Here is a 15,648-nt window from a genome sequence, read left to right on the forward strand (position 1 = left end):
GATGGGACGGTTTCGCCCGCGTGCTGATGAATCGGGACGGAGGAATGCCGAGTGCAGACAGACTGACCAGTGGCAGCTTGTACACGGATTTTACATTCCTTTCGTGACTCATTAACATTTGTTCGTGCTGCCTTTGGATGCAAGCTCTAAATGCTTCTAAATTCAATTTCAGTATGAGGGCAGTGAAAATCACTATGACTTTTAAAGATCAAACTGATTTGTGATATAAAATCATTTAAGTACATTTTTCTGAGTGTAAACTATAGCTGTTTACTTATTGAATGCCTTTGTACCTCTTTTAAAGACAGCACAGATAGTAGCAATAGGCACATTAGTCATTTCTTCTCGAAATTACCCAAATGTTAAATTTTAGAAAAAAAAAAAGTTGCGTAGACGTCACATAGATAATAGATGCGACAAGATAGACATGAACAAAGAAGGATTGAGGTGAAATGAGGGAGCAGGGAGAGCAGCAGGTGCATCAGGTCTGTGGATCGTACATTGCGCTCTGATTGATGTGATAATTCTACCACTCAACAAACGCCTCTGGGATGAATCCACGGTCGAGCAGGGTGGGGACGTGCTGGGGAACAGAGAGGCGCATGAAAGCAGCGCATTGATCTGTCACAGGTACAGAACATAGATGTGCTTGGCAAAGAAATTTAAAGCAGGATTCAGTCGTTTTCTGCGTATTCTGGGCTCCTGCGTCTGCGTCGCTCTTCTTTTTCTCATCCATCTCTTCAATAAATGTAAGAGCAGGGCTGGCTCGTGTTTGAAAATACCCCTGTGGGGGGAAAAAAAAATCCCCTTTAAGGGGTGCAGCTGCTTTGAAAAATGCACAGTGAAAAGTAGACGAGGCTAAGCCCGGCCGCTTTGAGCGTCTGTGTGTGCAAACACGGCACCAAGTTTTGATCTGAGCACGTGTAAAACGGCGGATGAAAGGAAGCACATTTAAAGCAAATCACACTCTTCAGCGTCGGTTGTGTTGCTGGTGACAGGATGCATATCTAGGGATGCACTTCCACATCTCTTCATTTTTCTCTCCAGCACAGTGGGTGTGTCAGCGAGAGGAATGAAAGAAATGTGTTTCAACGCGGTCGTCGTGGAAGGAGGGAACAAAAAAAAAAAATTTTTGAGTCGCTCTGCTTTGAATTCACACATTTGCATGAGGTTGTGCAGCCGTTTGTAGGTGATCATCGAGAAAGAGCCGTACCAGCCGTTGCCATTTTGTTTCTCTGCGGCGTCTTAAGCTTGGAAACAGGTTGCTGCCATTTCCTTCCTGCTGTCGTTCTATTGAAAGAGAAAGGAGGACGTGAGGAAGGATGAGGGCTAAAAGGCAGGAAGGTGTGAGAGACGGGCCAGGAGCGAGAGGGTGGAGGCGCGGCGGGCCCTTGCATACTCCTTTCGGGGAAAAGATTCAGGGCGCTCCCTCAATCTGTTTTCCTTCTGCTTTTGTCTCTTGTCACTCAGATACTTCGCTTTTGTCTGTAGTTTTTTAGCAGTGTTATACAAGCAGACAAGCAATCCGCCTCTCACGTCGCTTCCTCAGCTCGCCGTAAGTCTGTCCGCAGCTTTTTCTCGCGTGTCCACGCTGGACTGCCAGTGCAGCCCAGATGGAGAGGCATAGCGAGACGGCGCCTGGTGTTGAGGGGGAGCATAAAGGAAGAGACGAGGCGGAGGGATGAGTGATCTGGACGAGGAGGAAGAAGAAGAAGAGGAGGAGGAGGAGGAGGAGGGATGACAAGCATGTTGCTGATGAAGTTTAGTCAGCTCGGTTAAGAGCTGCGTGCCGGCTGAGCTAGGGAAGAATGACAAGTATGTGGGACATTTTCCAGATCTGGAGTCTAGTGCCGTCCGACACTCAGAGCTGGTGAGGGGAGAGAAAGAGCAGAGAGGGCAGCTGAGAGGGGTGGGAGGGGAATTCTAGTAGGAGAAGCTCAGGGCAAACACAGAAAAACACCAGTCAGTGGCGTGTTTTTATACACCGCTGCCGCATGTTTGGATAATGAACGGGTGGACTTTCCCTGTTATTCTTCCTATCTCTATGTCTCACGCACACGCACACACACACACACACACACACACACACACACACACACACACCAGGATAAGGCATGGGGTGGAGGGGGTCATAGCTGGAGTCATTGTTGTCCTTGCCGACAGACTTCCTGTTTCGGTCGGCCATGACGCCGATCGCCACAACACAGCTGCATCAAGAGTCGGGCAGGGTTGCATGCACATGCACACGCACACACACACACACACACACACACACACACACACACACACACACACACACACGTTCTCATTCATATTTAACCACTTAAAGGGAGACTTAATCCAGGCACCAGCTAAGGATTTATCAGTGCGCACAGATTTTATTTTCCGTCTTTCTCCTCCTTTGTGAAACACTGCAGAGCTCCAGAAATGCATTTGTGTCGACACCCACAGCATTTTCTTTTGTTAGTTGCAGGTCTGCAAAACACACTCCACACTTAGTGAATCCACATCGTATTAAGCTTGAAAGCTTTCCACGGGTCTTTGGCTGTAACCTTATCTTTTCTATTGATCTTTGCGATACATATATGCAGGTATGCATATGTATGTGCTACAGTAAGACACACAATTTAGCACAATAGATGCATTTACACAACAGTGTGGCAGACAGTGGTGTTGTTCATCTCTGTGTAGGATCGTTGTTTGGAAGCTTTTTGCCGTTTTCCTGTTGAGGTGGCCGAGTCTGTCGGTCCAGGATGTCAGGGATGGCGGAAGGGTGAAAAGCGAGCCAGATTTTATTTATTTTCAGCAGCAGGAGGGAGAATATTGTGGAGGGATTTAGAAATTGCAGTTTTTTATTTCCTCCCATTTGGATTCCAAGCCACGGACATGAATTGTGAGAAAAGTCCCTTTTTGCGATGATATTAATTCTGTGAAGTGTAACCGCCGAAAGCTAAAACGCGGTGACTCAGTGCTCCAGAAAACAGGGCGCCACGCATTTTTTTTTATGCGAGTGTTGTCAGCACAGTTGTCTTTGGTCTGGTGGTGAAGGACTTTTTATTATTTGAATATCGGACACCCACGACTTTGCACGTCGTCCAAACCATTGCGGTATCACGACGAAACGCGAACCTACATTTTTCCTTTTTCTCTCTTCACTGCTTCTCGTCAGGATCATCGCTCCAACTCTTTCCCCCCACTGGCACACATTTACCGAAATCTGTGCAAATGTCTGGACATGTTCATTAGATTTTTGTGTGCGTGTGTGTGGTTGCTTGTCTCCATTGCTTTGTGTGGCCCTTTTGGTATGGCTGTCACAGTGTAATAAACCACCAGGCTTAATAATGTCTTTTCTGAATGTCAGAACTTTGCCAGTGTCTCTGAGGTTTATGTAAACTGCCTTTTCTTGTTATTTCTTTGACAAATTGTTGGTGTGCCCACAATGTTACAGTAAAGAAAAAGCTTTGAAAAAAAACAACAACAAAAAATCAGTTGCCCTAAAGACAGGCCGTATTGCCTAAAATGGCACTGCATTTAGTTCATTGTTATACTTTTGTCTTCATGACTGTATAACAGTAATAGCAGAAAACATTTTTTAAATCATAAATATTTGAAATTGTACACGCTGTTTTTCAACTGTATTTTTATATACAGTTGCACCATCAGAGTGTATTTCAGTTTTTCTTGTACAGTAAAAGTCAAGTCTGGTTGTGTTTAGCGTCGGTCGGCTGCCTCTATTGTTGTCACAAGATGGTTCCAGCCTTGCAGCTTGCTGCCTTTGTGTGTGTGTGTGTGTGTGTGTGTGTGTGTGTGTGTGTGTGTGTGTGCGTGTGTGTGTGTGTGTGTGTGTGTGTGTGTGTGTGTGTGTGCGTGCGCGCACTGCCGTGTTTGTGTGTTCATATGATGGGGTGCACCCATTCACTCCATCGTGTCGACTGTGCGTATTGTTGAGTCAGCCTTTTCCAGGCAGCCCCTCACTCGTCCAACCCGCTAATCCCCTGTAATACCCTGCACCCTCCACCCTCCACCCCCGCCTCCTTTTCTCTCTCTCTCCCCCCTCCCCCCTTATTTCTTTTCCCCCTCCTTCCTCCCACTCCTCTATTATGTCTGAAAATGTGTCTTTATCTCAAACATTTATACAGGCAGTTTTAAACGAGCGTTTGTTTTTTGGTACATATTGCTATGTATCTTGTAAAATATCTTTTGCATACATTATTTTCAGTTATTGTGAGACCTTTGCTGTTGTGTCATTCCATGAAAAAAAAAAAAAAGGATAATCAAAAAAGCAGGTGATGATGAGTTCTCTCTCTCTCTCCCTTGTTTTCAGGCCGTGGAGCGGGAGCAGGTGGACAGCATTCAGCCGAGGCTGCAGCACGTCAACGCTGTGGGTCAGGGCCTGATTCAAAGTGCGGCCAAACACACGGACACCCAGGCGCTGGAGCACGACCTGGAGAGCACCAACCTCCAGTGGAACTCGCTCAACAAACGGGTAGGAACTGTCGCGACTTCCCCTGTGCATCGCTGGTCCTTGGATGAACCTCTCACTCGCGCCATCTCCCCACTACCCCCCAGGTGGCCGAGCGGATCGCCCAGCTGCAGGAGGCCCTGTTGCATTGTGGGAAATTCCAGGATGCTTTGGAGCCTCTTCTGAGCTGGCTGAGCGACACGGAGGAGCTGGTGGCCAACCAGAAGCCTCCCTCTGCCGAGTACCGCGTTGTCAAGGCCCAAATCCAAGAACAAAAGGTGGGAGATGCTCACATATTTAAACAGCTGGCAGTTTTCCATCATTTATTACAGCAGAACTTTATAATGGTTTGGGTTTTTTTTTTTTGTGAGGTCAGGATTTGCAGCACTGAATTACCAGTCCAATACAGTACATGTCCAAAAATATATATATATACACACACACACATATATTCAAACATTTATACAACATATATTTTATATTTTTGACTTTAATTTTTGTGATATTCAACAATCAAACGAAGGCTGAGCTCGCACAATCATCGACCTGGCTGAGTTGAGGCATCATGCATTTTCATATGTCCTCATTGTCCTTCAGTGACACACAATAGATATTTGACTGACAAACACACACACACAAACACACACACACACCAACGAACCGTCTGGCTGGAATCTCAGCAGCCCCAGTTGACAGTCTGCCAGTCTGACTGGCATAGAAAAACAGATGCACACACGTGTCTGGTGGATTTCTTTTGTTTCCAGATTCTCTCTCTCTCTCTCTCTCTCTCTCCCTCCCTCTCTCTCCCTCTCTCTCGCTCTCACACACATGCACGCACGCGCGGACGCACTTTTCCCTGTTTATGCTCCACACATTTCCCGTGTTTGTGAGAACAGAGTGCTGTGGTGTTGACTGCCGATCATTCACAAGTATTTACTTCCGTAGTGGAGAGAGTCGTGTCGCCGTTTGGCCAAATGTGAAAACTGGAGAGACGCAAATTCCTGCGGTTGAGCTTGGCCGTGCGTTCAAAGCAGAGAGGAGGAATTTTGTTTGCAGGAAGTACGTTTGTGCACATTGTTTGTTGATTTTAAGCAGATGGACTCTGAGTTAGCTGAGTGATCGTACACTCTGTGGCAAGTGTCTTCGATGAAACGTCGAGGGGTAAATATGATCGGAGGGTTTGCAGGTTTTCTAAGTTGTAAAATGGATTTCAGGTAACATGTTGTCATTTCCTTCACACGAGTGGTGCTTTGAACACGCTATGAAGGGATACCTTTTTTTATCCACGTTAATGCTGCAACCTGCAGTAAAACAAAACAAAACTAGGTTACGTCGTGTGGGAAATCAAATTCAGCGTCACACCCACCAGTAAATGCTTTTTTCAAAAGGGTGTTTGTTTTTGCTTGTGCAGCTTGATTTAACCAATTAGTCTTGGAGGTGCAGAGATAAACTCTGAATCATATAATCATAGCTACGATGCAAATTAACTGTCAAAGCGCAGAAACGAGCGGGGAATAATTTCAGTGAAGGACTTTCCTAAAAGCGTCGTGTCTCTTCCTGCAGCTGCTGCAGAGGCTGTTAGACGACCGCCGGCCAACGGTAGAGATGATCCGTGCCGAGGGCGAGAGGATTGCCGCCACAGCCGACACTCTGGACCGAGAGAAGATCCAGACGCAGCTTCAGAGTCTGGCGGAGAGGTGGACTGAGCTGCTCGACAAAGCCGGAGCCAGGTATGTAATAATAATAATAATAATAATAATAATAATAATAATAATAATTTTATTTGGTGGCGCCTCTCCGGCCACCCAAGGTCACCCTACCAAAAAGAAATAGGGGCATAAAAGAGATCACCAACATCATTAAAAAACAAAACAGACAATGCACCAAAATAAAAGCGAGGAGGTGTTGTGGTCTTTCACAGTGCCAGGTCGGCCCTTAATCCAAAACCATCCAACCTCCATTTAGCGTGAGAGGGGAGAAGGTGTCATCCTGCATGAGTACATGCCATGAATGCATTTTGTTAGTCATCCTGGTGTTGGTCTGATGAACAGTAATTATTGGTAATGGCATTTTCTTTTTCGTTTGTAACAGATGTCGCAGCAGGCTGATGTTTGTCACGCTGTAAATAAGGTTACATTGTGACTGAGGCTGTTCTGAATCCACTAGGCTTGGAGTTATTTCTTCCTCGCACTCATTCACTTAAAGATGAAAAATCCATTAGTGTCAGACTGCAGTGGTCTCAACATTATCTCTATCTTCTGTGCTTTTGAGGAGCAATGATTCTTTAAGGGTCTACACACAATATAGAGCACACACAGACGCACACGGTAAACATTAGATCGCTCTGAAAGATCTGAAGTTCCAGTATAGTCAGCTATTACTGCTCACTGGTTTATATGGTCACACTGTGTCTATCATTAGGCTTTCGAGGCTCCTTATTGAATTCTTTAGTGCACGAGTTTCTTTGGTTTATTGTGAATCCCGGTCCAAATATAGACTCTACGATACCACATTCACATTTTCTCCCATCCTTGAAGTCTCCTCTCTGTCTTGAAGTGCCTTAAAATTTAATAACGCCTAATAAGAAATGTATGAACACTTATAAATTGTTCTTATAGGAAATAGAAACAGCTGCGTGAGTTGAAATCAGTGCCATGTAATGGAAAACATTAAAAACACTCTCTCATTATACTAGCAAAATGCCATTAAAGGCTTTCCTCCCATCTATTCGCTGTCCTCTTCTCATGTCCCTCTTTTTTTTTCTTGTGTCCCTCAGGCAGAGGCAGTTAGAGGAGCTGCAGGTTTTGGCTCTTCAGTTCCACGAAGGCCTGGAGCCGCTGGGAGAGTGGCTGAGCGCCACCGAGAGACGCCTGAGCTCCGCCGAGCCCATGGGAACCCAGACTGCCAAGATCACCCAACAGATCACCAAGCACAAGGTACGAACGTGGCCCATGGCGGTTGCCAGGTTGGTGGCGCAGTCACCTACTTAGTTTAAAGATGATGAAACAGGAAGTACAAGGTATAGAATCCACATATGAGGGTTTTAGTTTGTACATACCCTTATGTCACATTTTGTTACTCATCCTCAGATCATTTTTTTTATACTTTTCTGTCCTGTTCAGACATTTTTCATATTGATTTATGATTTGTCATTTGCATGCTCACATTTTGAGTTTTTCATGTTTTTTTTCTGTTGTTTTACTTTTCTTTCCTTTCACCTTTTACTCTACCTTGAAACACACTCTCACACACACACACACACACACACACACACGTTCACACGATTCCCAGGCGCTCCAAGAGGAAGTGTCGTCCCGCGAACCCGAGGTCAACCGCCTCGAGTCCCTCAGCCAGTCGCTGATGCCGCTCAGCTGCGCGGCCGATCGCGACTGGCTGGGCGAGCGGGTGGGCGGGGTCAGGTCGGGTCACTCTGAGCTGGCTGAGTGGTGCGCCAGGCGAGCCGGCCTGCTGGAACAGGCCCTGGCTAACGCTCAGCTGTTTGGCGAGGACGAGGTAGAGGTGCTGAACTGGCTGGCCGAAGTGGCTCAGCGGCTGGCTCAGGTCTCCGTCCAAGGCTACCAGCCTCAGCTGCTGGCCGAGCAGCACAAACACACTCTGGTATGACCTCGTGAACACGCCCACTAACTACAGAGTTTCTGCAGTCTTTTAAGAATCAGATGTGCTTGACTTACTGTTGTGATCATAGATGTGGTTAAAGGCCCAGTGTATAACATGTATAGCCGTCCATCTGCAATATATGAAAAATAAGAATAAATATGTCATTATAATGTACTGTATGGTTAAATAAAACCACTTGAGAATTAGCTGCTATTTGGTAACAATAAGTAATTGTATTTGCACCAATAGAGGTACACATGTAAGAATGTAGGCATTTTAGAGTAGTTTTACAGCTGGAATAAGGAAGACATTAGAGAAGAGATGGACATAAGCATCGTTGCAGATATTTTTTTTACCATTAGGTTTCGTGAAATCGTTCTCCTCCTTTTCATTTCATAATATTGTAAATTTGCTTTCTGTGTATCTGTGTGTTGCACAAACTGTTATTCACAATCTATGTTCTTGGAGACGGCGTAAAGAACGTTTGATATTGACTCTCACCATGTCTCTTTCTACCATCAGTCCCTGAATGAAGAGATTTTGAGCCGAAAGAAGACCGTGGACCAGGCCATCAAGAATGGACAAGCCTTGCTGAAACAAACCACAGGTATCCTCGCAGTCCTGTCGTCTTTTTTCACATAGTGTAAAAGTGTCTGTTTATACTACTAAAGTCAACAAAGCCATCAGTGGTCTTAAAAGTAGTGAGAGCAATTCTCCCGAGGGAAACTAAACACGGCTTTTTTCTGTGGTTGCTCTCACTCGCATCCAAAACCACAAATCAGTGGTGAGCCAAAACTATAACATCTGTCTTTCTCACAGTCTGGCTGACTACTATCAGCCGCTTGATTGTTTCTCTACGCTGAGTAGACTGTTGAGGCAAATGCAGTGGTCACAAAAAGCATTCAGGAGTGAAATGCGAGAAAATCCAAACGCCCCAAAAACTCGTCAGCTTCGTTCACTTGACTTGTTGTCTTATGTCACAGCAGGGAGTAGATTGGAATTTTACAAATTGCACGGAAACGTGTTGACATAAGCGCCACGTGTCCCCCCTGCAGGCGAAGAGGTTCTCCTGATCCAGGAGAAGCTGGACGGCATCAAGTCTCGCTATGCCGAGATTTCGGCCGGCAGCAGCAAAGCCCTGCGCACGCTCGAGCAGGCCCTGCAGCTCGCCACGCGATTTGCCAGCGCTCACGACGACCTCAACCAGTGGCTGGACAGCGTGGAGGCGGAGCTCAACAATGCCGATGCTGATGCCACGCCTGCATACCAGGAGAGACAGAAGGTGGGTGAAGCGCGGCTCGATTTCATAGCTCTTTGTAATAGAGACGTTCATTTCGGAGGTATGTTTGCCAACAGTGGACAAGTGCACTTGTTCATTGCTTTTGTTTTTTGGGGGGGGGGGTTTATCCTCTTCTAACAATTTCGGATTTTAAAAAAATAATAAAAATTATCTCAGATTTTACTACACTGTTCACTGCTCATCTCTTAAAAAAAAAAAAAAAAAAAAAAAAACATTTTTTTCCAAATTCGACCAACCCACTGTTAAGTTGCTTAGCAACATTGATTGTTTTTTTTTTTTTTTTTTTTTTTTTTTTGAGCCCTGCAAACCTCTTCAATTCCCATGTAATTTGATGCAGTCAGCTGTTTTTCTCCACTTGACAATGACATTTTCGACTTTTAACATTTGCTCTAAGCAAGGCTGCAGGTCTCTGCCGTTAAATATAATTCCTGCTCTCTATTTTTACAGGCTGTTTTCCAAACCCCCTTATAGCGTTACGGCCTGCGCTGTGTAAAACTAATCCTTGTGTTCTTCTGCATTCGCAGGAGCTCAAGAAACTGTCCGCGGAGAAGCGCCTGGTGCTGGACACGGTGAACGAGGTGGGCAGCGCCCTGCTCGATCTGGTTCCGTGGCGGGCCAGGGAGGGGCTGGACCGTCTGGTCGCTGACGCCAACCAGCGTTACCGCCAGGCCGATGAGACCATCACTCAGCGCGTGCAGCTGGTGCAAGCCGCCATCCAGAGGTCGCAGCAGGTACTGCAGAGAATTGAAACACTGACAGCGAACGTACCCTGAAATTTGCTTGCTTTGATCGTTGACTGTGAGCTTTTCTTGCAGTATGAGGAAGCCGTGGACGCTGAGTTGGCCTGGGTTGGCGAGACGGAGCGAAAACTGGCGTCCCTGGGGCCCCTCAGCCTGGAGCCGGATGTGACCGTGGCTCAGATGCAGGTGCAAAGGGCCTTCAACATCGACATCATCCGACACAAAGACACGGTGGATCAGCTCCTCGGCACCAGAGACGACATCTTGGAAAGCTGCAGCGACGCACAAAAAGACACACTCATGGTGAGTCAGAGTGATGGAAACTGATGTAGCTTTACAGCCAATGGTCTGCTCCTAATTTGTTTATTTTTGTCCACTTTCCTCAGATGAAGACGGATTCTCTCAGTGCCCGCTACGACGCAGTCAGCCAGAGTCACAGCGAGCGCTTCTCAGCCCTGGAGCAGGCGCAGGTTCTGGTGGCTCGGTTCTGGGAGACCTACGAGGAACTGGAGCCGTGGCTGGGCGAGACAGAAACGCTCATCACCCAGCTGCCTCCTCCAGCCATCGACACAGACGCTCTGCGGGTGCAGCAAGACCAGATGAGGGTATGAAATTAAATAAAGAATCTTTAACGAGCCTAATGCTGCTTTTATGAGAGGTTGAGAGCTGTTTTAATGAGCTGCGCCTGATATTTTCTCTGCCCTTCGATTGGCTCTGCAGCTGCTCAGGGAGTCCATCGCGGAGCACAAGCCGCACATTGACAAGCTGCTGAAGATCGGGCCCCAGCTGGCCGAGCTCAGCGTGCAGGAGGGAGCGACGGTGACGCAGCGCTACAGCGATGCCGAGAGGCGTTACAAAGCCATTAAGGAAGGGGTCAAAGGTCGAGCAACAGTCCTCGACGAAGCTGTGTCCCAGTCTGCACAGGTACGATATGGATGTCAAATGAACAAATTACTAAATTTTTGGATAACCTTAATTCTAAATACAGAGTCACATGATCACATGATATTTTGAGTTTTTAATGATGAGCATCAACCAATGCATCTGTCAGCTTTGTCCAGAGTAGCTGTCGTGGTTATTTAACGTTCTCTCTCTGCACTACATCTCACGAGACGCCATTGACTCACGTGTCGGTATTGCCTGTTTGTACTGCATGGCTCTGATTTAACTCAATGTGTTGTCTCTCCACCCTCCATCCCCTTTAAACCAACTCGTGTGCCACTTCCTCATCTCCACACACACTGTCCCCAACCCTCCCACTCTCCCACCTCCTCCATCCACCTTTAATCCCCCCTTTAACTCCCCCATCCTGTCCACCCACTCATCTCTGCCACCTGCCCCATCCCATAAACCCCCCTCTTGCCCACCTCCATGTTCATTGTGGATGCGCTGTGTGTGTTGCACCCCCACCATCATTCTCTCCATCGTCACTGCTCACTGCAATCACCCAGCTGGTAGAGGTAAGACCACGGACAAGATCTAAACTGGCACTCAGAGTCGGCAAACACCGAAATTCCTTCATTGGAAAATTGAATCACCATCTCGGCCAAACATTGTAATAATTGCCCATATAAATTCTAAATATTATAACCTTTCTGGGTCATTACACTTGTTGACAGAAATATCTCAAGTGTTGGTTTAATCTCCATTGGATTTTTTTCGCATGATCCAAGTGAAGATATGAAATGTCTGTCTGCCAACTCTGAGTGACGGTGAATTCAAGTGTATTATAGCTTTTGGATGAAGTTCCTTTCCTCTTGTTTTGTAGCCTTTAGTCTCCAATTGTGCCGAAACCAGTCAGTCTCTTTCCTTTTGTGTCAGAAAGTCTTTCCCTGATGACTCTAGATGAAATCTGTCTTATCAGATGCATTTCTAGACATTGTTTGTGTGGAGTTGACTCAACTTTGTGGATTAGCTGCACAGCCCTCCTCCCCCTCCCCCTCCCTCTCCTGCCTTACCCGAGGTGACACACTGAGAGTGCATGACCGAGATGTTGGACGGCCCCTGTTGAAATCCGATATTACATTTCTAATAAAATCCCCCTCAAAGTTATCGCAGTGTGTCACAGATGGCCCAACGCCCACGTAATTTCTCAGTAGGTTCTCACTTTCAAAATGTCACCCTGCTTTCCAAAAAAAAACAAAGCCGGCCCCCTCAACACACTGCGCTCTCCTTCTCGCACTAAGCATTTTTCTCTCACTCCCCCAGTTTCACGATAAGATGGACCCTCTGTTGGAGACCCTGGAGGGCGCCGTGCAGAGGCTGCGGCAGCCTCCCTCGGTGGCAGCGGAGGTGGAGAAGATCAGGGAGCAGCTGGCGGAGCACCGTGCCCAGGGGCTGGAGCTGGACAAACTGCTGCCCAGCTTCTCTGCCCTGTGTGCCCGTGGAGAGGAGCTGATTGGACGAGCTGCGCATGATGACCCTGCTGCTCAGGGTGAGCGACTGTCACGTCAACGACAGTGAATGGAAGAAATTAGAAAGACTCGGAAGACACAGTTTGTGTCCTAAATAAAAAAAATTAAAAAAAACACCATACTTAGCCCTCTGTTTCCAACCTTCTGTAGAAACATTGAGCTAATGGTTGTTATACCATCCCCTCCACTTGGCTGGCAGTGGTGTCACCAGCCTCGCAGAAATATCAATGCCCTCAGTAGCTGCGTTTCCATTACTCTCGCGGTACAAGATTTTATGAGAATTATGGCTTATGCGCTTCATACCATTCAATGGAAACACCTGCAAACTGCAATTAATTGTACTTTGTCGAAATTTCAGAAATATCGCAATTATTTTGCGAAAGACTGTCATGGAAACGCAGCTAGAGACATCATTAAGGGACAGTTTCCTAAACTAAGGAACAGATGGTCTTTTCTAATTTCATTAACATACAATAAATATGAAATAATATAAAATAAATAAGTAGTAATTCATTTTGTATAATGGGAAATGTTTAATTATAGCTCCATGCTGGCTAGTTTACCAACCCTTTGATAAACAACCCAGTGTTTAGTAACTGTGTTGTCAACACAAAGTCATTGAGCAGCAGCTTATGTCACAAATTACAGCATATTTATCCCCAAACCACCCACAGGGGAAGAAAACACACACGCGTGCCTTTGTTATGTTCTCCGATGTAGAGCTCCGTCCTCCTGCTGGCCACTAATGAAAGACTGCAGTGTGCAGGGGTAGTGGGAGTCGGATGATGAAAGAGCCGACTCAAGAAGGAAATATACAAAGGACGCCTTATCATTTTCGTTAACCAAAGTCTTCAAAATTAGAGGGCAACAGTATAAAAAACTGACCAACAGGTATTTCCCTGTTTTCCGCCCTCCCCTCATCCCCCGGCCACCGTGTTGATGCTGGTGTTCCGTCTGTCTTCCAGCCGTTCGGTCCCGCCTCCTGCGCCTACGCTCCCTGTGGGACGAGATCCGGCAGCGAGCGGAGGACCGGGAGGGGAAGCTCACCGACGTCTTGGACCTGGCTGGCAAGTTCTGGGCCGATGTGGCGGCGCTGCTGAGCACGCTCAGAGACTCCCAGGACATTGTGAGAGAGCTGGAGGACCCCGGAGTGGACCCCTCACTCATCAAACAGCAGATTGAGGCCGCTGAGGTGAAGAGTGCGCAGATAGAAAAATGCACTCGCTGATTTGATGTTATTGTAAAGTCAACTCATCATTTTTTTCTGTCAAATTAGGCCATCAAGGCCGAGACGGATGGTCTGAGGGAAGAGCTGGAGTTTGTACGGACTCTTGGTGCTGACCTCATCTTCGCCTGTGGAGAAACTGAGAAGCCTGAAGTCAAAAAGACCATTGATGAGGTAGCAGATGGAAGTTAGCTGCTAGATATATATATATTTAAAAAAAAGCTGCACTTTGTGTTGACTCACATACTTGCTTCCTCTCTCTCAGATGAATGCAGCGTGGGAGGGCCTGAACCGGACGTGGAGAGAGAGGATGGAGAGGCTGGAGGAGGCCATGACGGCGTCTGTGCAGTATCAAGATGCACTGCAGGTTCGTACACCACAGCCTGGAATTAAATTGGCCTTTGTTCACACAGCGGAAAATGGGCTCATCACCAATATTTCTTTTTACATTTGAATGTTTTAAAGCGTAGGTGTCAAACTCTGGCCCGCAGTCCAAATTTGGCCTGCAGTGTAATTATATTTGCCCACGGGGCAATCAATACATAATCACCGCTGGAGCAGCTGCCCACCGCTATTATACAGCACATGTACTGCTAATACTACAAATCCCAGAATGCTCTGCTGATCTTTTAGAGCATCAACATCACATCACAACAGGATGTTATTATTATGACTTAATTGGTTAAATTCATTATCAGCCAGTGGAGCAAGATTATTGTTGAAATGAATGTCTGATGGCTGCAAATAAAAGAGATATAATATAAGAGGCATACAATTTTATTTACATTTTACTTATTTTGAGTCATTTTCATTTCAAATTTGATTTTGAATGTGTGCAATGTTAAGTCATATATGAAGTTATTTATTGTGTACTATTAAGCTTTGTTTGTTCCATATTCAGTGTTGTGTCCATATAAAAAGGTTCACTATTATATCTAGAGGAAGTATCAGTATTTGTTAATAACTATATATTAAATCATGAAAAGTCTCATGACAGTTGTGTCCTTTATCATTTTCAGTCAATGTTTGACTACCTGGACAACACTGTGATCAAGCTCTGTGACATGTCAACTGTGGGAACTGACTTGGGAACAGTGAAACAACAGATTGAAGAGCTCAAGGTTTGCAAAGACATTTATTCTTTAACAGTGTTTTTCCTTTATTTGTGTGGCCCAAACATATTCATGTCAGAGTAATCAAACACTTCTCTCCCTTGGATATCTCCTCGATCAGCAATACAAGGTGGAGGTGTACCAGCAGCAGATTGACATGGAGAAGCTCTGCCACCAGGGGGAGCTGCTACTAAAGAAAGTGTCAGACCAGACTGACAGGGACATGATCCAGGAGCCGCTGATAGAGCTGCGGCACCTCTGGGACAACCTGGGAGATAAAATTACCCAGAGACAGGTACTCTCGTTGTTACAGAGTAGAAATGTTACATCTTCTGTAAGCCAGGATTTGAAAATAACTTTTTTCCAGTGCTGCTCTCTTAGGCTTCTGTTTCTCTTGGAGTACTTAATGTTAGTTTGCCTTGAATTTCTATTTTTATGCTTAAACCCTGAGTCTTCCTCCCACCACAGCACAAGCTGGAAGCTGCCCTGCTGGCCCTGGGTCAGTTCCAGCATGCCCTGTCTGAGCTGCAGGCCTGGCTGAATCACACACACACCACCCTGGACACACAGCGACCAGTCAGCTCTGACCCCAAGGCCATCGAAATCGAGCTGGCTAAACACCACGTACGTCCATTTTTATCGCAAAAACATCAACTTCAGGCTTGCATTTCCCAGGGATCTTTGACTGTTATTGAGATGTAATTTTAGGAGGAGGAGATGGAGGTCATAACTGAATGCTACACTCCTAATTGAGTTAATTGAATTTACTGTTTCGTG

The 15,648-nt window shown here is 46.2% G+C and overlaps 1 protein-coding gene across 26 annotated transcripts in view; it reads left to right on the forward strand.

The window, feature by feature from the left end:
• The window catches only part of macf1a (microtubule actin crosslinking factor 1a), a 182,610-nt gene that overhangs the window by 150,201 nt on the left and 16,761 nt on the right, over positions 1–15,648 (forward strand). For 25 of the 26 annotated variants that reach the window (XM_076011905.1, XM_076011906.1, XM_076011908.1 and 22 more), the window contains 18 exons: positions 4,325–4,486; positions 4,570–4,740; positions 6,026–6,192; positions 7,239–7,398; positions 7,754–8,080; positions 8,603–8,687; positions 9,136–9,362; positions 9,905–10,111; positions 10,196–10,423; positions 10,507–10,725; positions 10,841–11,044; positions 12,329–12,554; positions 13,500–13,726; positions 13,811–13,933; positions 14,025–14,126; positions 14,779–14,880; positions 14,993–15,166; positions 15,340–15,495. In XM_076011905.1, coding sequence (XP_075868020.1) covers positions 4,325–4,486; positions 4,570–4,740; positions 6,026–6,192; positions 7,239–7,398; positions 7,754–8,080; positions 8,603–8,687; positions 9,136–9,362; positions 9,905–10,111; positions 10,196–10,423; positions 10,507–10,725; positions 10,841–11,044; positions 12,329–12,554; positions 13,500–13,726; positions 13,811–13,933; positions 14,025–14,126; positions 14,779–14,880; positions 14,993–15,166; positions 15,340–15,495 — 3,267 coding nt within the window. Of the gene's footprint in view, positions 1–4,324; positions 4,487–4,569; positions 4,741–6,025; positions 6,193–7,238; positions 7,399–7,753; positions 8,081–8,602; positions 8,688–9,135; positions 9,363–9,904; positions 10,112–10,195; positions 10,424–10,506; positions 10,726–10,840; positions 11,045–11,571; positions 11,697–12,328; positions 12,555–13,499; positions 13,727–13,810; positions 13,934–14,024; positions 14,127–14,778; positions 14,881–14,992; positions 15,167–15,339; positions 15,496–15,648 lie in introns of those variants that run through there. The other variant, XM_076011915.1, reaches the window with a different exon arrangement.

This window comes from Nelusetta ayraudi, unplaced genomic scaffold (assembly GCF_046127955.1).
Source record: "Nelusetta ayraudi isolate G7.1 ecotype Tasmania unplaced genomic scaffold, CSIRO-AGI_Nayr_v1 ptg000135l, whole genome shotgun sequence".
In the NCBI taxonomy this organism is placed as follows: Eukaryota; Metazoa; Chordata; class Actinopteri; order Tetraodontiformes; family Monacanthidae; genus Nelusetta; species Nelusetta ayraudi.